This window comes from Myotis lucifugus, unplaced genomic scaffold (assembly GCF_000147115.1).
Source record: "Myotis lucifugus unplaced genomic scaffold, Myoluc2.0 scaffold_14, whole genome shotgun sequence".
Classification (NCBI taxonomy): Eukaryota; Metazoa; Chordata; class Mammalia; order Chiroptera; family Vespertilionidae; genus Myotis; species Myotis lucifugus.
This window is the reverse complement of record NW_005871062.1, coordinates 9,564,357-9,589,537: the sequence shown is the minus strand read 5'-3', so window position 1 is coordinate 9,589,537 and position 25,181 is coordinate 9,564,357. Positions and strand designations below refer to the sequence as shown.

General features: G+C 41.9%; 1 protein-coding gene across 4 annotated transcripts in view; it reads right to left on the bottom strand.

The window, feature by feature from the left end:
* Positions 1-25,181, bottom strand: part of LIPH (lipase H) — a 39,998-nt gene that overhangs the window by 1,349 nt on the left and 13,468 nt on the right. Inside the window, exons 2-9 of one of the 4 annotated variants that reach the window (XM_006084822.3) lie at positions 20,053-20,420; positions 18,340-18,448; positions 13,854-13,955; positions 11,204-11,293; positions 8,519-8,686; positions 6,805-6,900; positions 4,694-4,805; positions 1,360-1,533 (exon numbers count right to left, since the gene is read on the bottom strand). In XM_006084822.3, the coding sequence (XP_006084884.1) occupies positions 1,360-1,533; positions 4,694-4,805; positions 6,805-6,900; positions 8,519-8,686; positions 11,204-11,293; positions 13,854-13,955; positions 18,340-18,448; positions 20,053-20,420 (1,219 nt within the window). The remainder of the gene's footprint in view (positions 1-1,359; positions 1,534-4,693; positions 4,806-6,804; positions 6,901-8,518; positions 8,687-11,203; positions 11,294-13,853; positions 13,956-18,339; positions 18,449-20,052; positions 20,421-25,181) is intronic. The other 3 variants (XM_023750591.1, XM_023750592.1, XM_023750593.1) reach the window with 3 other exon arrangements.

The window sequence follows — 25,181 nt, the reverse complement described above, 5'->3', positions numbered from 1 at the left end:
TAGTCAAATAACTTGTATTATGTCCTTAGGATATGAAATGATTTAGCAATTATTTCTAATGTTATAGGGAAATGCTATGGTAAATAAGCAAAGTAATAGCAGCAACAACAATAAAACAGGATGTAAAAATTTATTTGACACAGAAAGTCAACTAGGTCTAAGAACAGTAATAGAGCCCGACCGGTGTGGCTCAGCGGTTGAGGTCGACCCAGGAACCAAGAGGTCACCGGTTTGATTCCTGATCAGGGCACATGCCCGGGTTCTGGGCTCAATCCCCAGTAGGGTTCATGCAGGAGGCAGTCAATCAATGTTTCTCTCTCATCGATGTTTCTATCTCTCTATCCCATCCCCTTCCTCTCTCAAAATCAATGAAAACATATTTTTTAAAAAATAACAGTAATAGAAAGCAGATTAGAAAGAAATAACCAAAAATGTTAACAGTGGTTACCTTTGAATAATGACATTATGGGTGATGTTTTTCTACTTCCTAACACTTTCTGTACTTTCCAAAATTTTTAAATGAACACGTATCCCTTTGGTAATCAGGAAAAAAGTATTAAAAGAAACTTGTATTATTAAATGTTTTGGTGTACCCTAAACCTTAGAAGAAACTTATATTATTAAATGTTTTAGGGTACCCTAACCCTTCAGGAAAAGGGAATTTATAAAGTACTAGTGTTCACATCACTTCCTGCCTCCCTTGTGCCTGACGTTGGATGCTAGAACTATATGTGGCATTAGTCACTAAACATACATACAATCTCAGCTTTTTCTTTTCTCCTTTGTCTCTATCTCTACACAAACACACACACACACACATTCACACACAAACACACTCGTTGTTTACTTTTTTTTTTGAACCAATTGAGAATAGGTCATTTACCACTTAATTCTTCAGTGTGTATTTCCTAAGAACAAGGACATTTTCAGTGCAGTTATCAAATTTCACTTTCATATTGTACCAATGGAATAAAATATGCTAATTGTTCTATACCATTTTTTATACTAGGACCTGTTCTATCAGTTTGCTGAATTATATGAGACTTTCTTTTCTACAACAAATTAGCAACTTGCAAAGCAATGTGGGTAGAGTGGTTAGGGAGGAATTGTATAACTCTATACATATAAGGACAATTATTTCTTTGGACTATTGGGCCATTTATCTTGAAGTGCATACCAGTAAAATTTCCTTGGATTGCTGGGCTACTTGTTTTTATCAAGTCTATTTTTGGAAAACTCTTCACTTCCTTCATTGTGATTGATGAAGGCCAATTATAGCATTAGACCAAGCGGACTGGACAAGAACCAACAACATCTTTGGAAAACGGGCTTGTCAAACCCTGCCTATGTATGGCTCACCTCTCTGGATGGACAAGTGACCTTAACTTCATTCGGAGAATCCTGAGCTTGTACCTCGGGCCTACTACAGATCCTGTAGAGAACACGAGGGAAATGGCTGCCACTTTATCCAGGTCTCGACTAAACCTTGCAAGCAGACTCACTTGGTGGTATTTCTGGAATGTTGCAGGTTCACTAGAAGAAAGAAATACTATTTTTATTTTATTTATTTTTATTTTTTAATAATTCTTTATTGTTGAAAGTATTACATATGTCCCCTTCCTCCCCCCCCCCCACCCACCATTGACTCCCTCTAGCCTGCCCCTGCCCCCCACCCCAGGCCTTCAGAAATACTATTTTTAAATGGATATTGATTGCTAGTGAAAGAAAAGAGTTTTGAAACTTATAAATCAGTAAGCAGGCAGCCATTTGACTCCATAGCCTGCAATAGCCGACTTTCGTGGGCAAAGTCCACTGGCTTCTCAAGCACTGCTGACCCCAGGACCAAGGAAATGCTATGACTTTAGAGAGGTTTGTGCTGCCTACAATAGCCAGGCAGCATCCTCAACTCTTGACACATGTCTCCAACCCCCTGAAAATTACTGCAAGGTGAGTATTAGTATCTTCATTTCACAGACAAGGAAACAGGTGCTTTTAAAGGATGACTGTTATAGGATGTGAATTATATTTCAATTTCTTAAAAGGTTAAAAACAAGAAATACATGTGAAACATGGATATAGAAAGAGTCATCAGGCAGATAATAACCTTGAATGTGACTCCATTTGCACCCATAGTCTGGTAAGACTGGATAAACTCAAAGTACATACTGTAATATCATTTCCTTTACCTTAAATTGTAAAAATAATACTAAAATGTCAAAGTTTACCTTGCAAAAAAAGTAGCCATTATTTCCCACATAATAAAACAAGTATTTCCTTTTATTCCCATATATTCTCTGATTGGTGATGACTTTTTCACAAACATGACTAAAATGAGAATGATTAAACATGACTAATATGAAGATGTTAAGGTCTCTATTGTAATCAAGATTTAAAAACCCTCCAAATTTAGGAGTCCCTACTTGGAAGAAATTAACTATGTAAAATTAAAACTCCTATGCCAGGTACTAGTAAATACGTAAGCAATTATTGACATGAATACTCATGTTTTGCTAAGTGAACACTCTCCATTATATAACTGCATGATCTCCCCTGCTATTTCCTAGAATCTCCAGATGAGGTCTCTGCCTCGCTTCCTCACTGAAGGTCACAGCTCAGAAACTACCTGAGGCTGATTCTTCAAGATGTGCTACACAGAGGGTGCCCTCCCTGAAAATGCTGCCCCACTGTGGGTATGAGAACACTGATACTATAGTGCGGTCATTGAAATAGATCAATGAAGATCCCCAAAAAACCCACTACTCACAAATCCTAACAATGGTGGGGTGGAGGGAGCAATACAGCTTAGTGGGAGGAATATAATATAGTGATTAAAGCTATGGGCTTTGGGGTTGAACAGATCTGTCTCTGCTTTCACCTCATTCACCCTGATCAGCCAGCTGTGTGATACTGGCCAAATCACTTTCCTCATATGTACAATAGAGATGGTAATACTACCTCACAGGGTTTTAGTGAGAATTGCATTAACTAATGTGTGTAATGTACTTACTTCAATAAACAAAGGCTATTATCATTATTATCCAAGGATGCATTTAAAAAAAAAGTCACCTCACCCTAGCTAGTTTGGCTCAGTGGATAGAGCGTTGGCCTGCGGACCAAAGGGTCCCAGGTTCGATTCTGGCCAGGGGCACATGCTCAGGTTGGAGGCTTGATCCCCAGTGGGGGGCGTGCAGGAGGCAGCCAATCAATGATCATTGATGTTTCTATCTCTGTTTCCCTCTTCCTTCCTCTCTGAAATCAACAAAGAAATATATATTATATATTAAAAAAAAAAAAGTCACCTCGCCTGGCAGGTGTTGCTCAGTGGCTGAGCATGGACCTATGAACCAGGAAGTCACAGTTCAATTCCCAGTCATAACACATGCCAGGTTGCGGACTCAATCCCCAGTAGGGGGCGTGCAAGAGGCAGACGATCAATGATTCTCAGCATTGATGTTTCTACATCTCCCTCTTCCTTCCTCTCTGAAATCAATAAAAATATATTTGAAAAGTCACCTCTAAACCACCCATCCACACTGTCTCTATCTACACACTGAATCCATAAGGCAATTGCCAGTTTCAGATGACATTCTTCTTGGTCCTCAATGGGTAAGGCCAAGAGACAACCCAAATACCTACTAGACAACGGGAACCAGGACACATTTCCTGAGAAAATGAATAAAATAAGCCTCAAGTGTTTTTGCTTAAAGAGTTTTGGTTTCTTTGTTCTTTTTCTCAATTGTAAAAGTAATAGATGAAACAAGTATTAACAATTTTAAACAATATATAAATATACATATATAATACATATATACAATATATAGAAAATTGAAAAAATAAAGAGAAACTGAGAGAAAGCACTCATATTTCCACAACCCAGGGGGCAATCTAATATTTTGCCATATTTCTATTTCATTTTTTATTAAGTTAAGCTAAAAATTTATACATAGATAATACATGTTGAATTTTATACTTGGCATAATTTGATATCCTGAAGTATTTCACTTAGTATACTATAAACATCTCATTTAATATGTTTTATAAATAATCCCAATGCATGAATGGTATTCTATTATATGGGAACATTTAAATCAACCATTTCCTCACTGTGCGGGTTTTAGGGTGTTTCCAATTTTCAATTGCAAGTTACATTTTCTGAGTTTCAAGAACATATACATATGTTTACATATATATGTGTGTATATATATGTAAGTATGTTTATGTATAGTATGAGCTCATAAGAGAATAGAAACATATGTGTACGGGGGTGGATGCCTGTGAGGGTGGGATTGTTGGGATGGACCAAGAATTTGCACTTATATTTTACATACTCCTTAACTGTCTAAGTCCTTTACAGCAAGCAAAGATGAGTTTTGTAATTAAATGCTTAAACAAAGGAATGAAGGAGAAGAGGGAGAAAAGGAAGGGAGGGTGAAGGGTGAAGTAGGAAAGGGAAAGAAGGGAGGGAAGGAGGAAGAGAGGAGACAGGGTAATAAATCCTTGCACCAATTACATTTGTAAAGATCCTGGGAGATCAAGAGCCACAGGAAGCAACTAAACAATATGTCCCCTTATATCTTTTGTAAAACAAAGGAAAGTACAGACATGTAAATAAGAAAACGGGTATATTTGGAATTCAATGTCTCTGAGCAAAAAAGGAAAATAGCAAACTGTAAATGATCCCAACCCAACTTACTGATCAATTTTGGATTCTGTGGTATTTCCAGCTTTGTCTTTCAATTTGATTGTAATGGACCCTCTTCTTATGTTCTTGTTCCAAGTTATAATATCCACAAAGTAATGATATACTGCAAAACCAGGAGAAAACATGGTAAGAGAGAGATACTCCCAACTGTTCTCCTAAAGGGCCAGTTTTTAAAAACCCAACCTCCCTAATAACTGAGTCTCTTTTTAAATTCTTCTCTAGTTTCTCTGCCAACATTAGGGCAAAATTTTCTAAAATGCCTTTCTATTCCCTTTGGTAAAGATGGCTTGAGTGACAGCAGAACCCAATGGTATCCAGTCGCGATGTTTAGGCATTACCGTTGAAACAGTGTTCCCACCTATTGAACGAGGTCTCATGGCCTACTGCTGAGTGACAGGTTCATTTCAATCCCCGCCCATTTTAGAATAAGCCAACCAGGTGGCCATGTAGAGACCCTCCACAGCTGTCAAGGTCTTCCCCAGCCTGGGCCACATCCACCAGCGTATCCAGCCTCCCCCTTCACTTCTTCGGTCATGCCACACCACCTGCACTGCCAAGCTCCCTCTTGCTCCTGAGCCTTCCCCTCACTTGGACACTCCTTTGCCACCTTTGCCAACTCATCCATCAGGTTTCAGCTTAATGTCACTTCGTCCAGGAGGCCTTCATTGACCCTCAGATTAAGTCAGATCTACCTCTTGGAATTCTTATCATGCTCTGGGATTCTCCCAGTATTAGTCAGCACACTTTACTGTATTTTTAAAATGCAAGAAAAAATGATAATAAAAACGTGGTAAATGAATGGGTACATTCTATATATTAGTAAATATTGCCTGAATAGTGTCTTATGAGGTTACAAAAAAGTGATAAAACTAAAATATACTACAACAATAAGTGGGAAGAAATAAAGGGAAGATTATTCCTCTTTATAATCTCAGCAATAACATCTTATAGACACCCATTAAATTCCTACTCAATAAATGAGCGTGCCTGACATGTTTGGAGGACTCTTCTTCCTCCTCACTCTTTTTGGTTTTTTAATATATTTCTTTATTGATTTCAGAGAGGAAGGAAGAGGTAGAGAGAGATAGAAACATCAATGATGAGAGAGAATCATTGATCGGCTGCCTCCTGCACGCCCCCCACTGGGGATCGAGCCCGCAACCCAGGCATGTGCCCTTGACCAGAATCGAACCTGGGACCCTTCAGTCTGCAGGCCAACGCTCTATCCACTGAGCCAAACTGGCTAGGGCTTCCTCCTCACTCTTTGCTCACCAAGGTCAAGGATGCTTTGGGAAGATGGGATCCCACGATGACATTCAAATTTGCTATTTCTTGGTCAGACTTGTAGAGAAGGGGAAAGAGGCTCAGGGAGATGGTTGTCCCACAAAGGAGTAAGGTAAGCCCTGGAGTTGCCATTTTATGACCCATTATTGCTCAAGGGCCTGCTCCATTTGGACCTGGCAGACACAAAACCCTTGGCTGCCATATGTGGCTCTAAAGAAAGAGGGAAACCCAGTGATCTGCAGCCTCTTTTACAAGTGTTGTTCCCAAGAAAAGTGAAAAGGGAGACAAGATTACAAGACATACATCTGCCAGGGAAAATTCCTTGCTTCTCAGGCCATCTTATCTATTACCTCATTTAGCTCCCAGCTGGAATACCCAATCTCTCAACATCTTTTGAAGGTCATCATAGTTGCTTTAGAGGTGGAGCTGATCCACCCATAGATGTGGCTGACACCCAATTTTTCCTAGAGCCAATCTTATGTCTCTGGGGGATCAAGCAATTTTCTGGAAGATGTTAGCGATTACAATGGCCATCCAATGAAGCTAACAACTTTGTTGATATTTCAATCCTTATTACCCAGAAGATAGACATTCTTATCCCCATTCGACCTAGCAGGACATTGAGACTCAGAGAGGTCAAATGTCTTGACTAAGGTCGCACAGCTATGATGTAGAGTCAAGATTCGACCTAGGTCTTTCCAGCTCCAAAGTCCGTACTGCACCATGGCCTGCATTTACTAAGAAGTAGCTGGGAAGCTGAGACTCAGTCATTCCAAAAGTAAAGGGGTTGGGTAAAAGCAACAACCACATTCACTCACTGCAGAACGGTTTCTCCTCAGCTGTGTCAAAGTATGCTTTAGTCATAGGAGGGTCTTTCTCCGTTAAATAGTCTTTCCAATTATCAGCAAAATAGCCTACAAAACAAGTTGGAAAAGTGTAATGTTAACATGTTTTACATAAACGTAAAAGCAGTTGGGGAGGCGGCAAGAACAGTGAGTTTGGCTTCCATCACCACTGAGGTAATTTCCCTCACGCCCACCCTCATGGTGAGGACCCAAAGGGCCACCAGGGCAGTGCCTGCCCAGCACCCACCACACTCTACTCACTACCTGATCCCTAAGAGCTGGGACATGCAAAGGGCCCTACCGTGGTTTTCCCTCCTTTCCACTGACATTACATCACCCAGCCTGGTTCTCAGTAGCAGGTGGAGAAGTGGAGCAGACTAAAAATAGTGCTGATATTTTTCAGTAATACATTCATTTTATAGCTTAAACAGATTCAGGGACCTAGAACAGCATCACTCTTGCAAAGCAATGTGTTTTCTTGAACTGCAATCGAGCCCCTAAGCTGCATAGAACCTGCGTTTGCCATGTGGCTATGTCATCAAGCAGATGAATGTCCTTCACACGTGTGACTTCAGGAAGGAGACTGAGTCCCCTCAGTACCTCAGAGTGGCCTTGCTCTCTCTCCTCTGTCCCCATTCCTATAGAACTGCCTCTGGCTTCTGACTTGAACTGGGGTGGGACCCGGGCATCAGTATTTTTAAAAAGCTCTCCAGGTGATTCCAATGCATAATCAGGGTTGAGAATCCCTTGTCTACAGAACGCCCTGACGTTAACTTGGGTTTTTCCTTTGGGAGCAATTAGAAAATTCTCCTAACTCTCTGGTTCCAAGGTCCTCACCACCTGAAATGTTTCTATTAACCCTTAGCAAATATCCCCGCAGCCTCCACAGTATCCATCACCCCATCCCACCCCCGTACAGTGCACACGAGAGTCAGTACGATATGAAGGCACTTACAGGCACAACTTGTCGGAAGGAGTAATTCTGCAAGGCTCATGTGACCGAAGGGAGCAAAGAGGTTGTGTACAATGAGAGGGCATTCCTGTCCCCAAGGGAGCAGGCTACATAAGGGGATTGTGCCCTGGGTGGGCTTAGAAACTTTTCTGGAACCTTCTTTTTCATGCTAGAATAAAGGGTCCAAAGAGGTTGCACTGCCTTCTGGATGAAATCCTATAGAGCAGCGGTTCTCAACCTGTGGGTCGCGACCCCTTTGGGGGTCGAATGACCCTTTCACAGGGGTCGCTTAAGACCATCGGAAAACACATATATAATTACATATTGTTTTTGTGATTAATCACTATGCTTTAATTATGTTCAATTTGTAACAATGAAAATACATCCTGCATATCAGATATTTACATTACGATTCATAACAGTAGCAAAATTACAGTTATGAAGTAGCAACGAAAATAATTGTATGGTTGGGGGTCACCACAACATGAGGAACTGTATTAAAGGGTTGAGGCATTAGGAAGGTTGAGAACCACTGCTATACAGGTTGCTTTTCTAACATTGATTAGAAGACCCCAGAGTACTTCACAGAACAAATTGGCTAGAAAAAGCTGACCATATAAATTTTCCAAAAGCACACAATTTCCAGGCTTATTTTTAGATAGTAAAATGGTGCTGGGATTCCTACCAAAAATTTGCTCTTTGTTAATCAGAAGAAAAACTGCTTGTTGGACTTACCCAGAAGTGGACAGGACTCCGTTTGTGGTGTGCCACAGCTGACACACTTGCCGTTCCTATAATCCCGGTAGGAGTCGCAGGGATACGCAGTGACAGTGCAGTTCTCTCTCAGGGAAGAGAGGTACAGGTACACGGACTTCTGGTGGTCACATTTAAAGTACTGCATTCCTGGGTTGTGAAAGGAATGATTAAAGAGTAGAGCAGTTGTAGCATTTAATAATGTTATATGACAGACGGCATGTACACACACACACATACACACACACACACACACACACACGCAAACACAATTTGTCATGTCTCCTATATACCAGGCCCTGTACTAACAGCTTCAGTATATTCTATTCCATTCAATCCTTATAAAAACCCATAGATCAGAATTCATGCTAACAAGTGACAGGAGAAAAGATTGACAAGCATGATTGTCCCCGTTTTATCTCGCAGGACTTTGAGACTCAGAGAGGTTAAATGACTTGACCAAGGTCACACAGTTATTATGTGGTAGAATCAAAACTCGACCTATGTCCTTCCTTTGTCAGTGAAATGGAGAAGAAAAATTCAGTGGTAGTCAGAGATTCCCCAGAGGTTTTTAGCAGAAGACAAGTACGCAAGTACATTTAAACTATTCAAGATATCAAAAAAAGTAGCCATGGGGGGAGAGGGAGGGAAATGGTAGAGGAAGATCCCCAAGATGGGAAAGAAGAAGAGATAGCTTTGGGAAAGGATGATGGATGACGCCACCCTGGGTCCAGATGAAGTCACTCAGAAAAGGTCCCAAAGATGGGTAATCAATGGAGGTAAGAGGTAAGGTTCTGAATGGGAATCAAATCCCATGAAAAGAGGAGCTATGTCTCTGAGCTAGTGGTTTGTAGAGGCACTGAATGCTGGAGTCAGATCAATATTTATCCTCTTATGCCCGCTTAGGAAGCCAATATTTGTTTATTATTCCTAGATCTCCCACTTGCAAAAACAATGAAGCTAATAACAATGCAGAGGATGTCCTTTATAAGCGGAGCATGTTATCTTTGTCTGCTCATGGATGTAGTTACACTATATCACACAGGACAGGACTGCTTACCATTTATGGTACCATATTGTTGGCCCTATTATGCTATTTCATCAGGATCATTTTCAAAAACTACATCATTCCCATGGGGCCATAGATAGCTACCATTTTGTAACAAGATCATCTTTTTCTAGAATTATTTCCAGGATGTTTAACTTTCTATAGCAATGGTGAAATAAACATTTAGAACACTGAGGGATAGGTTTTTCATTTGGTCCATTTTTGTTTTGTGAGGTTTTTCCTGTTATAAAAGTAATATATGCTCATTTAGAAAATAGTAAATAATGATGTTAAAATCTCATAGAAGTCTAATGTCTAGAGATCATCCTAATTATTGTTTGGAGCATTTAAATTTAGTCTTCTTTTCTATACTTACACCTGTGCAAATACACATCCTACATAATAAAAGCCTAATATGCAAATCGACCGAATGGCAGAACGACCAGCAGAATGACGGGTCGCTATGACACACACTGACCACAGGGGGGCAGACACTCAACACAGGAGCTGCCCCCAGCCTGCAGGCCCCAGGCCAGCCAAGGCGGGTACCAGTGGGGAGCCCCCGTGACCACCCCACCAGTCACCCCACAGATCAGCCCTGATCGCTGACCAGGCCTAGGGACCCTACCTGTGCAAGAATTTCAAGAACAGTGACTCTAGTCCTATATAATAAAAGCCTAATATGCTAAGTGTCTGGTCATCCATTCAACCAATCAAAGCATAATATGCTAATGATATGCTAAGGCCTCTCAACTGCTCGCTATGATGTGCACTGACCACCAGGGGGCAAACAGTCGACCACTCAACCAGTTGCTATGATGTGTACTGACCACGAGGGGACAAATGCTCTGACTGGTAGGTTAGCTTGCTGCTGGGTCCGGCCAATCAGGACTGAGCAAGAGGGGCTGAACACACCCTGGAGCCCTCCTGTGGTCCCTCCCCAGCTGGCCAACCTCCCTATTGTGCACCAGTGGGGTCTCTAGGCCTGGCCTGCACCTTCTCACAATCCGGGACTCCTTGGGGAATGTCAGAGAGCCGATTTCAGTCCGATCCTGCAGGCCAGGCTGAGGCACCCCACTGGTGCATGAATTCATGCACCGGGCCTCTAGCTTAAAAATAAGTTGGGATCATGCTTATTTTTAGAGTTTGTATCTTTTTCATTTAACATCATACTGTAAGCATTTTCATTAACCTCTAAAATATGACTTTTAACAATTATATTCCTTTGTATGTATGTACCATATTCATTTAATAATTTTCCTATGTTGGACATTTAATTTAATTTCTAAAAATTTAACCATTATAAATAACACTGTGTTGAATACCTTTGCACTTTAATTTTTGTCTACATTTCCTATTATTTCTCTAAAAGAGATTTCTAGGTCAAAGACACACCTTTTCAAGAGGGACAGATAATTCATAATAGCTTTTAATCATTTGGTTATGGTTATTAACCAAATGTATATTTGAGTAATAATTATAATTTATAACTTATATTTATACCACCTCTACTTTCTCAGGAATCTTTTTTATTAACTACCCCCACATAGGATATCAGATTTTTAAAATATGCTTTTTAAAAACCATTATTTTACAAAATATAAAGTATCTGAACTTACCTCCAAATATTGTTTTGGGGCAACCAGGTTGATCCAATCCTCCATTTGGATAGAAGTCTATGTTTCCTAATGGTTCCTTGTAGCCCAGTGCTAAAAGAGAATATACTGCGCTTTACACTGCTTTGAACTTTGCACATCTCATAGCTCATTTGCCTGCAGGATATGGGCAAGGGCTGTATTATTGTTGTTGTTGTTGTTGTTATTGTTATTACTATTATTATACCTACTTAAATATTTTGCCCAAAGTTACCTAGCTAGTTAAAGAGCATCGTTGCTGCACACACACACACACACTCTAATAGGAGACTATGAAGATAGTGATGGAATTTATTTCTGATATTTGTAAAGACATAAGACAGCTTGGTCACTCATTCACTGCAAGGCTGATAAAAGAACCCCATGAAATGAAGAGCTATGTCTGTAAGCTAGTGGTTTGGAGAGGTACTGAATGCTGGAGTCAGGTCAACATCTCTCTCTCTTTTTCTTTTTTTTGTTTGTTAATCCTCACCCTTACCCTAGGATATTCTTTCCATTGATTCTTAGAGAGAGTGGAAGGGAGAGAGGGAGGGAGGGAGAAAAACATTGATGTGAGAGAGACATGTGGATTGATTGCTTCCCACACACACCCCAACTGGGGCCAGGGATTGAACCTGCAACCCAGGAACCCACCCTTGATGGGGAATCAAACCCTTGACCCTTTGGTGTGCAGGTCAATGTTTCAACCACTAAGCAACACAGGTCAATGTTTCAACCACTAAGCAACACCAGCCAGAGCAATACTTTTCTTCTTTACATTTGTCTGGAACCCTCTATTTCTTTAATGAATAAGAAACAGGGAAAAATGAACTTTTACTTAGTAGAAAAAAAAAATCTTTAAAAATTTGGGATCTAGGATAATCTTTAAAAATTTGGGATCTAGGATGACAGAGATTGGAAACTCTTCCAGAAAACAGGGACCTAAAAAATTATATATATATAAAAGTCTAAGCGACCATTACGAGCGGTCAACCGAACAACTGGTCAACTGGTCGCTATGATGCGCACTAACCACCAGGGGGCAGATGCTCAATGCAGGAGCTGACCCTTGGTGGTCAGTGCATTCCCATAGCCAACCTCCTGTGGCCCAGCCAACCTCTCATTGTCCCTCCCCCCGGCCAGCAGGCCCCAATCGCCAGCCAGGCTGAGGGACCCCATCTGTGCACGAATTTGTGCACCAGGCCTCTAGTAGATTTAATAACTGCTTATTCTCTTTAACCTTGAGACCCCAAATAATCAGTAAAATGTTTGATTAAAAAGATTATTTATATTTGTATATAAATAATGTTTACATCATTGCAATAATAATAGTTATTATCTATTGAGAACCTGTATGTGTTTGTAGGCATGATATGAGGTGTTTTACACACCTTCTAATTTCACAGTGTCTGCAAAGTAGCTATTGGTAAGTTCAAATGAAGTAACTTACAGATGAAGAGAATGAGGCTCAGAGGACTTCAGGGACAAACACAACCCACTAGAAAGAACAAAATCTGGGATTTGAGTCCATCTCTGCCGACCACAAAGTTTATATGCTTTCCTTCAAAATTCACTTTCTCTACAAAAATAAAAGATGAATTGCTCTATCCCATCAAGCATGAAGATGGCAGTGAGGTACTGCACTTAAGGTAATACTCTGCAGCTACACAGCAAGAATACAGCTGTTTCACAGAAATATTTTTTCTAAGGCAAACAATTGCTGAACACCACACCAAGAAAGGTGGTCAAGGTTATTTTTTAAGGTGGTTGTATCACAAAAGGGGTGTACAATTAAATGATTACTATGCTCTGTCCTCTCAGCCCTCCCCAAGTTCCTACTCCACCTCTTCTCTCAGACATCTGGATATAAAGACCCATCCTTAACATCACCCAAACCCCATGATGCACAACTAATCCCAGACAGGAAATCAGCACCATAAAAGCTAGAAATGGCCAGGAAGATCCATAGAGAGCTGGTAGTTCAGAATAAATCACTCTGTGTAGAGCTATAAAACACAGGACTGTATTTCAGCTTAGGGGAATAATGAGAAAGAACCAACAAAAAAACAGGAAATCATGAATGGAGATCCAGTTGTACATATGGAAACATTTGTCCACATGCTGTGCAAAGCAGCCAGTCCTTGATTGGCCAAGATGATCACTTTAAAAATAAGAAGAAGCCCAGCCTCGGTGGCTCCGTGGTTGAGCATCAACCTATGAACCAGGAGGTCACAGTTTGATTCCTGATTAGGGCACATGCCCGCGTTGTGGGCTCGATCCCCAGTGTGGGGCGTGCAGGAGGCAGCCGATCAATGATTCTTTCTCATCATTGATGGTTCTATCTCTCTCTCCCTCTCCTTTCCTCTCTGAAATCAATAAAAAATATTTTTTAAAAATAAAAATAATAGGAAGAGATGACGGGAAAAGCACCTCTACTCCAGCAGCGATCCTGGGTGCCTGCATCAAGATCCACAGACATCTTCCCTTCAAGATGTCTGTGGATTTGGAACTCTGCCCCACAGGAAAAGGGAATCTGGAGGAACTTGATCTGCCCCTGCATGACAATCCCCCCAGGAGAAGACTCCACGGGAGTCTGGGTGAGGGGGTCCCTGACTCACAAGCAGGGGAATGTTACCATCAATGTCGGAATGGATGACGTCAACAAACTGTGCATCGCTGGGATCTAATCTGTCCTCGGGCGGTTTCCCGTTGAATAAAGGGCCGGCAGGGTCGAGGCCTGGAAGGAAAACAGAGTTGATCTGGCAGCCCCACGCAATGAGTCACCTGCAGCTTTTGATCCCTCTCCTTGAAGAAGGCCCGCAGGCTGCAGGGCACCCCGGAGTGGGCAAGCGCCCACATTCCCATCCTGCTCCGTCAGGCTGCTTTCCACAACCCTCTAGCCTTTTCCCACAGTAGAGGTGGCTACCCTGGCAGTGCTCCGAGGATGGCATCCAGATTCCACCGGGAGGTATAGCTTGTGCACAGCTCAGCAGCAGAGAGTACACAGACATACGGGGGACAGGGGAACCTAAACTGGTTCCTCAGGAAAAAGCACCGAAGGGTGCATATAAAAAGCAAACACTATACTTATCTTTATCCCGTTTCAAATGATCCAGAAACTTCACTAAACCTTTTCTTCTTTACAGTTTCCATTTGTATTCATATATACCAGCTCATAAGCTCCACATCACAAGCTTGTGAGGGAGGCAGGGTAGCTATTATCTTTCTCATTTTACATATGAATGAACTGAGGTTCAGGGAGATCAAGTGTCTTAAGCAGAGCTGCAGACTCACAATGCAATCACCTCTCTCTTGTGGAGCTCTGGGTTTTATTGCCCTGAGTCTGGCAAGCTCGGTAGGAAAGAGTGAAACTCTCCTGTCAGCGAAGGTATCAGACCGGGTATCGAGGAGGGAAACAACGTGGGTGTCAATTCCTATAGAACTGACCCATCCCATAAATGCCTGAACTGATTTCTTGCTCTTGGTCAATGTTAGCTGGGCGTTCCTCACCATCATTATGAAACAGCTGTAAAAACAAGACAGCAGCTCCCATGATGCTGTAACCACAAAATAAAAACTTTAAACTAAAAAACAAACAAAAACAAACACCAGAGGTTCCAACAGGCCCCGCTTACTAGAAGCCTGGAGTGAGGAAAGTTTCATGGGACTTATGGAGGATTTTATCTATGAATGTCATTTTAAATGACATCTCCCCATTCCCTGGTGTTCCATATAAAATCCAAGAGATAGCATATTTGCCTCCACTTTCCTGGGTCTCCCGTGGTCGGCAAACTGCGGCTCGCGAGCCACATGCGGCTCTTTGGCCCCTTAGGAGTACCCTAATTAAGTTAATAACAATGTACCTACCTATATAATTTAAGTTTAAAAATTTTGGCTCTCAAAAGAAATTTCAATCGTTGTACTGTTGATATTTGGCTCTGTTGACTAATGAGTTTGCCGACCACTGGTCTAGCTTCAATTTCTCCATTTCTACCCTCTCAACACTCTTGCTTCCTTGAGGCTTATCTTTATCTGCTTTGTTTCCTTAGCTCCTTCTCCACCCTCACCCCCAGCTTCTCTTATTTTTCTATCTGCTCCCAATGAAACTGAAGAGAGAGGAGATGGATGAATACCCAGGCACCCAAGTCCACAGATATTCTCAACAAAAAAAGAGAAACGCATAGCCTTGGACAGAGTTTGCTGGGGAAGCCTGGTCTGCACAGAAGACAGCACCACTTGAGGTGTAAGAAGATGAACAGTGAGACAGTGAGAGCCCAGTACAGCAGCCTCCAGATCCATGGCCAATAAATCTGCTCACTATATAAAGTTCAAACCAGGGCAATTTTAAGAGTCATGAAGGCGCTGTTAATAATTATATCAGGACCCAAGGCACAAACGGGGACTGTCACAATAAACTTAGACATAATGCTCTCCTTAGTGATAAGCCACAGCAAAGGATGAGTTTACAATGTCAGCCACAAATCACAGGTAAGCTGTACTTGTGTGGGCAGAGACCACTGTGTGGGCAGAGACCACTGGAGTCAGGTAGATGTAACAACCAGCTGTGTGACCTCAGGCAGGTTACTTTACCTCTCTGGACCTCAGTTTCCTTATCTGCAAAATGGAGGTAGAATTAATAGCTACTTCAGAAGACTTATAAAAGGACTCCTAGATCTGAATTCAGAACATGCTGAGATTATTGTAGAACAGAAACAAAATGAACTGTATTGGACAGCCCAGTAAACTCTTGGACCCCAACCGCAGAGATTCCGATTCAGTAAGCTGACATTGTATCAGCACTCCAAGGTGATTTTTACACACAGTTAAGATTGAGAATTAGCCCTGGCCAGTGTTGCTCAATTGGTTGGAGCATCATCCCATAAACTAAGAGGTTGTGGGTTCAATTCTAGTCGGGGCATATACCTAGGTTTCGAGTTCATTGCCAGTGGGGGTGCTTACAGGAGGCAGCCAGTCGATGTTTCTCTCCTCTCTCTCTTTCCCATCCTCTCTCTCTAAAATAAATAAACATATACTTGCCCAGCCGGCATGGCTCAGTGGTTGAACATGGACCTATGAACCAGGAGGTCATGGTTCAATGCCCGGTCAGGGCACATGCCCAGGTTGTGGGCTCGATCCCCAGTGGGGGACTTGCAGGAGGCAGCCAATCAATGAGTCTCTCTCATTATTGATGTTTCTATCTGTCTCTCCCTCTCCCTTCCTCTCTGAAATCAATAAAAATGTATATTAAGATAAATAAGTAAATAAATAAGTAAATAAATAAACATATCCTCTGGTGAGGATTAAAAAAATTTTTTTTTCATTGAAAATTTAATGTATTATCAAGTGATGTGGGTACTTGAAATATTTTAAAATCTATTCATGCTCTGCTATCTTGTGTTGAAGAAATTAATGAGAAGTAAATGCAGGAGCTGTGCCTGGAGAGGAAAAGCAAAAGGAAGGGCAGAAGAAAGAAAGGGACAGGGAAGAGATTTAGCAGCCATTCCGGCCTAGATTATTAACAAGCAGAACCATCCAATACTTGGCAGGTGGGAGTGCACTGTGTCCTTGGGTAGCAGGCCAGACTCCTACTCCATAATCCAGGGACCCCCACTTAGGCAGGACAGTGGGAGATGAGTGGAAAAGGGAAATAAATACTTGACCCCTGAAACTGCTCTCAGGGACAGCTGAGATTGACCCTGGGGCTCAGAGAGGATGAGGAATCAGGAGAATCTGGGGGAGTCAGTGGAGAAAGAAAACTGAGCTGCCAATGGCTGAGTCCAGGTCACAGAGCAGGGCCATGTGGACGAGAGTGGAAGGAAGGCGGGCTGGGGAAATTTCCATGGTCAGAGGCCAGGTCACATTGCATTCACATTCAAAGTAGTTGTGGAACAGGTTTGCTGGGAGGCTGAAGGGCGAGACTGGGGGTTAAGTAGAATAAGCCAGTGGTGGTCTGGGACTAGTACTGGGGAGTAAATTTTGCTCATTTCTCCCGGAACTTTGTGTCTGTGATGTCAGGTTGGTAGCTTGAATTCAGATGGACGTATGTAATACCATGGAAATCAGTAAAGGAGTACAAGCAAATTCAAGTCATCTGTTCTTTGTACCCATAGGGGAAAAGGAACTATTTTTTTAGGTAAGAACATGTTGTTTTCTAAAACATAGTAATAGTTGTAAAAAGTAAAAAGAGCTTTGCTTCCCTAAGAAAGCAGGTAAATAAGAAAAATAAGGGCAACCTGGTTCAGGGTAAAAGTAAAGTAAAAAGAATGTGACCTCAAGTACCAGCAAATGGTGAGAGAGAGAGGGAGAGAGAGAGAGAGAGAGAGAGAGAGAGAGAGAGAGAGAGAATGAGAATGAGAATTACTTGCCCAGGGGCTACCTGTCAAGTTAAGTAGCACATTCAGACTTGTGACCCTAAAAGTTTACCTTCTAATCTTTTAGGGCCTAAATTGCATCTTTTACCTCTCCCCTCCCTCCTTATTTACCTTCCAGACTCCCTATAATTAAAATAGCTATCTCCATGTGAGCATGAATTCTGGGGAAGGTATAAATGGGAGAGTCTTAAGTTTCTGAAAGGGAACACCTCCTTCAGCCCTCCATTTGTAGCCCAGGAGAGTTACTAGCATATTAGACAGGAGAACCCAACACAGGTTCGTTTGGGATTTGACCTGTTGTGTTGCTGAGTTTTAGCTTGAAAGCTAATATTCAGAGAGTAAACCTGCACCATCAAAATTCCAATCTCATTTTCCTATTGTGAAACTCCTGCTGTGCCTGGGGACAGAAATTTATTAGGTATGTAGTTCAAGCTATTCTGGATTAAATGAAAGGAAGAAGGATATCTGCTTGAGGCACAGAGATTAAATACCCAAGAGACATAGCTGTTTTTCTAGCCATAACAGAAATAAAGTCACCACCAATCTTTTCTATAGCATATGTAATTTGCAAAGTGCTTTGCATATATCTTATTAAATAATAATCTGAGGTCAACATTGGTCTTCCTTTTGCACAAGAGAACGTTAAATAATTGGAAGAAGATCTGGCTTTCAAGCCAAGGACTTGGATTGCCTACATCATGCTCCCCTGCCCAGGCTCACCACCCCATGTCCATTCACAGGAAGCCTTACCTGTAATTCTCCCCAGCTTCCCATTGTACTCCTCTCCAACAAACCCAGATATGTGGGCTCCTAGACTTACTCCAATCATGTAAATGTCGTCAAGAGATGCTCCTTTTGTCTGGAATTTCAAGAGATCCATCATTATAAATTGTGGGGGCCAAGGAGTTGACAACATTTGGAGAAATGTCCTATCTGTTGATTTTGGAGAAACACATCTAAACACCTTATATCCATTATCTCACTTAAGTGTCACTACACCCTTGCAAAGTAAATACTATTCATTTGATTACACAGATGAGAAAACTGAGGCCTGGAGTAAAAGTGATCTGCCCACGGCCAGGCAGTGGGGAGGGGTCAGAGTAGCATTCAAACCAGACCGTCCAACTCCAATCCTGTGCCTAACCCTTTCGGCCATGGTGTCTCCATTCATGTTTCTTCTAGAAACCAAGCCAAAACATCTGTAAAACCTTCTCAGTTGGGGAGAAGGGCAACAATACATTTCGATGAACTTTTATTTATCTTCATGTTTGCTCAGTTAAATAAATTTACCATGGAGAGGGAAGGAAAGTAGGGTAGGAGTGGATCACATTGACCATAGTCTGTGGGGACAGCCTGTCATGAGTCGTTTGAATATTTACCTTTCCAGGGCTGTAGCTTAGGTGGGGAACTCTTATAAAACGTATGCCACTGTTAGACACAGTGACTCACTCTAAAAGAGTCCTGATACAAGTCACTTTTTTTTTTTCATAAAAGGGGCAATTCATGAGTTATTTAATCACCCTAGCCGGTTTGGCTCAGCGGACTGTTGAGTCACAGGTTCGATTCGGGTTGAGTGCCTGGGTTACAGGCTTGATGCCCTGTGGGGGTGTGTGCAGGAGGCAGCCAGTCAATGATTGTCTCTCATCATTGATGTTTCTATCTCTCTCCCTCTCCCTTCCTCTCTGAAATCAATAAAAAAAAATTTTTTAAAAAAGAGTTATTTAGTAAGTTCTCTAAAGACATAAATCATATATATACTGAAATCTCTCATCAGACTATGTGTATCAGTTTTGGTTTTGGACAGTCTAGTCACTAAACTTTTGACATTTCTAGGAAGAGGAACAGCTATAGAAGTTAAGGAAGATCTAATCATTGAAGCCAAGAAACTCCTAGACCAGTGATGGCGAACCTATGACACGCGTGTCAGAGGTGACAAGCGAACTCATTTTTTTGGTTGATTTTTCTTTGTTAAATGGCATTTAAATATATAAAATAAATATCAAAAATATAAGTCTTTGTTTTACTATGGTTGCAAATATCAAAAAAATTCCTATATGTGACATGGCACCAGAGTTAAGTTAGGGTTTTTCAAAATGCTGACATGCCTAGCTCAAAAGGTTCACCATCACTGCCCTAGACAGAACCTGTCCTCCCCACAGGACACCTTTACGTGAGTTAGAAAAATATGCCTCTTCCTAAGGATACTTTGCTGTCATTCGCTGGAAAATTATTTTAACAAACATATGCATCTATAATGGCAATGATGCTCCCTTAGGTGGGCGCCTTGTGCAGTGAACAACCTGCACAGCCATCCTTATGGGCTTTCCCTCTCCCTCCCCTGGGGCTTATGTGGATCTGCAAAATAGTTCCCCTGTTCACTGCCGATACTCCTTGGCTTTCACTCTTCAGATAATGAGCCAGTTTCAATTTAGCCCGGAATCATCTAAGAGAATGCTCCCTTACCAACAGGTGATCGATAAATTTCTTCAAGACTGTTGCTACTTTTCTGGTCTTATCAGCAGCCTTGTTGTATAATACCGTTGTAGCTCCTCGATTCCAATCAACAACAATCACGTTCATGTCCTCTATGAAGAGCAAACCCTCTACTAAGTCCCCTATCCAAACGGGAGGGGAGCCTGTTGGCCTGAACCCATGGATAATGAAGGTGGTTCTCTTGGTCACGTTCAAGTTCCCCAAAGCTGTGGCGTTGATGACTTGTGCGCAGGTCGGGTCTCTTCTCGTGTAGAGCATCAACTTTACCCGGAGTCCCGTACCAACCACTGCACTGTGGAAGCTCAGTCGGGTGAATGAAGGACATGTTCCATCTGTGTCTGAAAATAAAAATTAGATGGCATCGTGATGGTTCTTTACTTAGTGGGGCATCAAGTCCTATACTTGTTGGAGTTCTATGTGCCTTACAGCACCTAGCTATCAAGAGGTTAGATCTAGTTGCATGATGTTGCAAACTCATACCTGATTGAGAATTCATACATAGTGACTTTTTCACCAGGAAAACCATCTTTCCAAATTCTACCTTCTTCAAGGTCTAATCCCAAAGTCACCTTAATGAAGCCTTCTCAAGCTCTCCCAGGTATAACTACTGTCCCTCACCCTGGAGCTCCCCAAACCCCGTTAGGGACCTCATTGACAGCACAAGGAAAATACTTTCAGGGGTGTATTATGGGTATTTATGTACATGTGTGTCTATCCTGCTAGTCCGCAATCTCCTTGGAATGGTGTCTTATAATCTTGTGTATCCCTCACTGATCCCAGCACACAGTAGAGGAGTCAATAACTGAAGCTGCATGGTCCAAGCTACTCTTTCCTTGTCTGGAGCACCTGCCTAAGACGACAGCAGATAAGGTGATGTGGCTTGCCAAGAGCCCAGTGACATCTAAAACTGTTGACCACAGTGGTGTTTTGGACCCTCTCCTTTGCTCCTGAAAGCACCACCTTCAAGCATTCATCTTGCTGAGTAGGCTGTAAGGATGGCCTTAGAGGAAAAGTTAGGGATGGGAAGGGGAACAGTATAGATGGACCTGGAGCATTTGTCATGGCAGAAAGTAAGGGAATGTTTAAAAACAAGTCACAAGGATACAGGAGCCAACTTGAAGGGGCTTCCACTCGCCAGATCCGGGATAATTTGAGCACAGAATAATTAAGGACATTAATGAAATATAGGCCTTTGGAAAAAATAGGAATCCATGCAAATAAACAAACAAATAAATGGAGGCGAAAAGAGGACTCTTACTTCCAGTATAAGGCTGATTGCCGACTGGTAAATGTGGAGTGAATGCTGGAGCTGCTACCAATCATTTTGCAATCATCAAAACGAGGACTGGTTAGGCAAGAATCATCAATGGGTGCTGAGCTGAGTGGCGGTGGGTTCTGAGGAGGAGCATGTGTGTGTGGTCTTAAAATGTCTCCCACAGATTGCTTATGAGTGATTAGGGACAAAGTAGTAATATATGGTGGAAAAACGGAACAACACCTTGACTAGATTGTCCAAATGAACATTACTAGTGAGGGGTAGATGGACAGCATGTGCCTCTAGCTATAATGCACTGAGAAGGACACAACATCACCTATGCAGTATTCTGGTGGGGAATGCATAACCCGAAACTAACCATGAGGAAAAATCAGACAAACACAAAATGAGGAATATTCTATTTCTTTAAAAAGGTCAATGTCATAAATCTCAAAGGCTGGAGAAATGTTCTAAATTGAAGGAACCTAAGGAGAAAGGAGAAATAAATGCAATATCTGGTCTTGTTTGCATCCTATAATAGAAGGAAAAATACTATAAAAGAAGTTATTGGGCATTGACTAAATTGGGATATGAACACTAAGTTAGATAAAAGTTTGGTATCAATGTTAAATTAATTGAGATTAAATAGGGAGTTAGAAATAAACTAAAGACTAAGTTGCAAGGTAAGAGGGGTGGTGGGAAGGAAGGCGGGCTTTGGGGTCCTTGAGTATTGAGACAGAATGTTAGTTTTGCAACATTATATAAGGTCTTGGCCAAGAACCACGATCAAATAATAGTTAAAAGCAAACCTCTGCCCAACATTGATATCCAGACACAATAATATAATTGGGAAGACTATTGTATTTTTAGCTATAAGAATTAGTTAAAACCTTGTTTGACCCACTTTCCCACATGCTGCTTGGCTGAGAGAGAACAGCCGAGTAGGAGGTGAAGGGGAGCAACAAACAATCCCCAGCTGCAAGTTGGAGATGGTCTGTTAGGATATTCAGATGAGTCCTAGCCAGTTTGGCTCAGTGGGTAGAGCGTCGGCCTGCAGACTGAAAGGTCCGAGATTTGATTCCAGTCAAGGGTAAGTATTTCGGTTGCAGGCTCCTCCCCGGGCGGGACCCTGGTCTGGGCATGTGCAGGAGGCAACCAACCTATGTATTTCTTTCTGTCTTTCCCTCTCTCTTCCACTCTCTCTAAAAATCGGGTGAGGATTTAAAAAAAAAGAAAAATAATATTGCCCTAGCTGGGTTGGCTCAGTGGATAGAGCGTCGGCCTGTAGACTGAAGGGCCCTGGGTTCATTTCCGGTCACGGGTACATGCCCCGGTTGTTGGCTTAATCCCCAGAAGGGGACATGCAGGAGGCAGCTGATCAATACTCTCTCTCATCATTGATGTTTCTATCTCTCTCTCCCTCTCCCTTCCTCTCTGAAGTCAATAAAAATATTTTTTTAAAAAAAATAATATTCAGGAGAGGGGGGCCACACCCTGTGATGGCCATTCTTGGGGGGATGGAGCAGAAGGGGAAGACTGCTGACCTGCAACTGGCCAACAGAAGGCAAGAGGGACTTGGGAAATATCTGTTCTGACTTCCTCCGATAGGAATTTAGAAACCATTTGCCCTGGGCCCCTAGTCTCAGGGAATCTATACTTGCACACCCAGAAACTGCTGCTCCTGGAGTCTGAGCCTCAGAGTAATCTTCTTCCTGGGTCTATAACCTGAGTCCATTCGTGTAGGCTTTTATTTGAAACTTCTTGCACAGGCTCTGGTACTCAGGAGTGAAGTTCCAAAATAGAATGAGTGAAAGCTCAAATAGAAGGTTAAAAATTAAGAAGGCTTTGAAATACCTCACCCTGGAAAATAGTGAGCCCCAAACTCACACATTCCTCCTTTTACTCTTCACTGTCAAGTAGCATGTGCAGAGGCATGTTCACAATATACTATCTTTGTTTTTCTTCTCCCCACCCCCCAGCTTTTTGATAAATAACATTGTGTAAGTTTAGGGTGTATAATGTGATGATTTGACATATGTATATATTGAGATATGATTATCACAATCAGGTTATTTGTTAACACATCCTTCACTTCACATAGTTACCTTTGTCTGTGTGTGTGGCGATAAGCTTTAAGATCTCTCTTAGCAAATTTCAAGTATACAATACAGTAATGTTAACTATAGACACTACTCTGTGCATTAGATGTCAGAACTTAGTCATCTATGTAAACATGTTCTCCACCTGTTGGCCCCTTTCATTCATCTCTTCCTGTGGATTGCATGCTCCTGGAACACATGGACTGAAACTGGTCTGGTGCTTGTAGAGCAAGTCCCAGAGTAAATAATTGTTTAGTCACTTTATTGAACAGGTGTCACAGGGTAAGTAGGGCTGGGCCTCTCGGTTTTGTTCCTGGCTGTGCGACTGACTCACCAAGTAGCCTGGGGAAATCATGTCGTCTTTCACTTGTCATCTACCTGCCCAAGAGAGGAATGCCGTGGAGATAGTTATGAATGAGTTCTCACTGGGGAGCGTGGTGGTGGGGGAGACAGAGATCCCTTCCCAAGGAGGGAACTGTTTGTTTTGACCCAAATGAGTAATGTTAAGCCAGGGTGTCAAAAGTCACATATCTGAGTCCTTGGAAGGCTCAGAGAAGATTCGTGACGTTTGTGCTGGAGTTGTTTTTCAGTAGCAACTGCCACCTTTCATGGCTATGGAATGGCTCAACCAACCTCCTTGACCTGCTGAGTCTCTAGTAGAAGTCCTTAAAAATGGGAAGTTAGTGAAAGGCAAAAAGAGCAGTACAAATGGATTTTTATTTTTCATTTCATAGAACCACTCTGACTTCATATACTTTTAAATGTCAGTTATTTTTATGTTGGCATTGTGATCTGGAAAAGTCCATTGCAAGTACTGAGTGAAAAACAGATTTCCTAGTTCCTCTCTTCAGTACTAAATACTACAACAGCTTTACATACATTATCTCCCATCTTCAGAGGAAATGTACAGTTCATTCAACAAGAGTCTGCTCTAGCCCAGCTTCTGTGTCAGGTGGCATTTCCAAGGGGGAGTCAGGCATTAATGAAATTAATGTTTCAGGAATTATATCCTTTTTCATTTTGTGATTTGTTTGCCTTGCATGTATGACAGTGAAGCCATAACTTGTTTTTTTTCTTTTCGTTAACATTTGCCTGGTATGTGTTAATCCTTTTAAAACCTTTGAAACCCTAAGGGATCTTATATATAGCATCTATTTAGATTTTATTTTATAACCCAATCTGAGAGCCTTTATTTTATTAAGTATATTTTTATTGGTTTCTGAGAGGAAGGGAGAGGGAGAGAGAGAAACATCAATGATGACAGAGAATCATCGATCGGCTGCGTCCTGCACGCCCCACACTGGGGATTGAGCCGGAAAGTCACAGGCATGTGCCCTGACTGGGAATCAATCCATGACCTCCTGGTTCATAGGTGAATGCTCAACCACTGAGCCACACCAGCTGGGCTGGGAGCCTCTTTTTTTTTTTTTTTAAATAGGTGAGTTCAGATTTATTGGCATAACAGATATAATTGGTGTGAAGGCCACAGAAGTGCCTTACTCAGATCTGCCTTCAAGAGAACCTTCTTCAGGGAGCACAGTTAAGTTGACAGTGCCTCCAGCCACCCCACATTCACACTGAAGTCATTACTCACCCAGGCTGCTCTCAGCCAGCTATTGTGGGGTGCTGCAGCCAGGCCACACAGGCTATTCCTGCATTGTGTAGGATTCAAGTAAGAGCCAACTTTAGCTCAGGGACTCTGCATCAGCCTGGCTGTAATATTCTCAGACCTGTGCTGAAGTTCA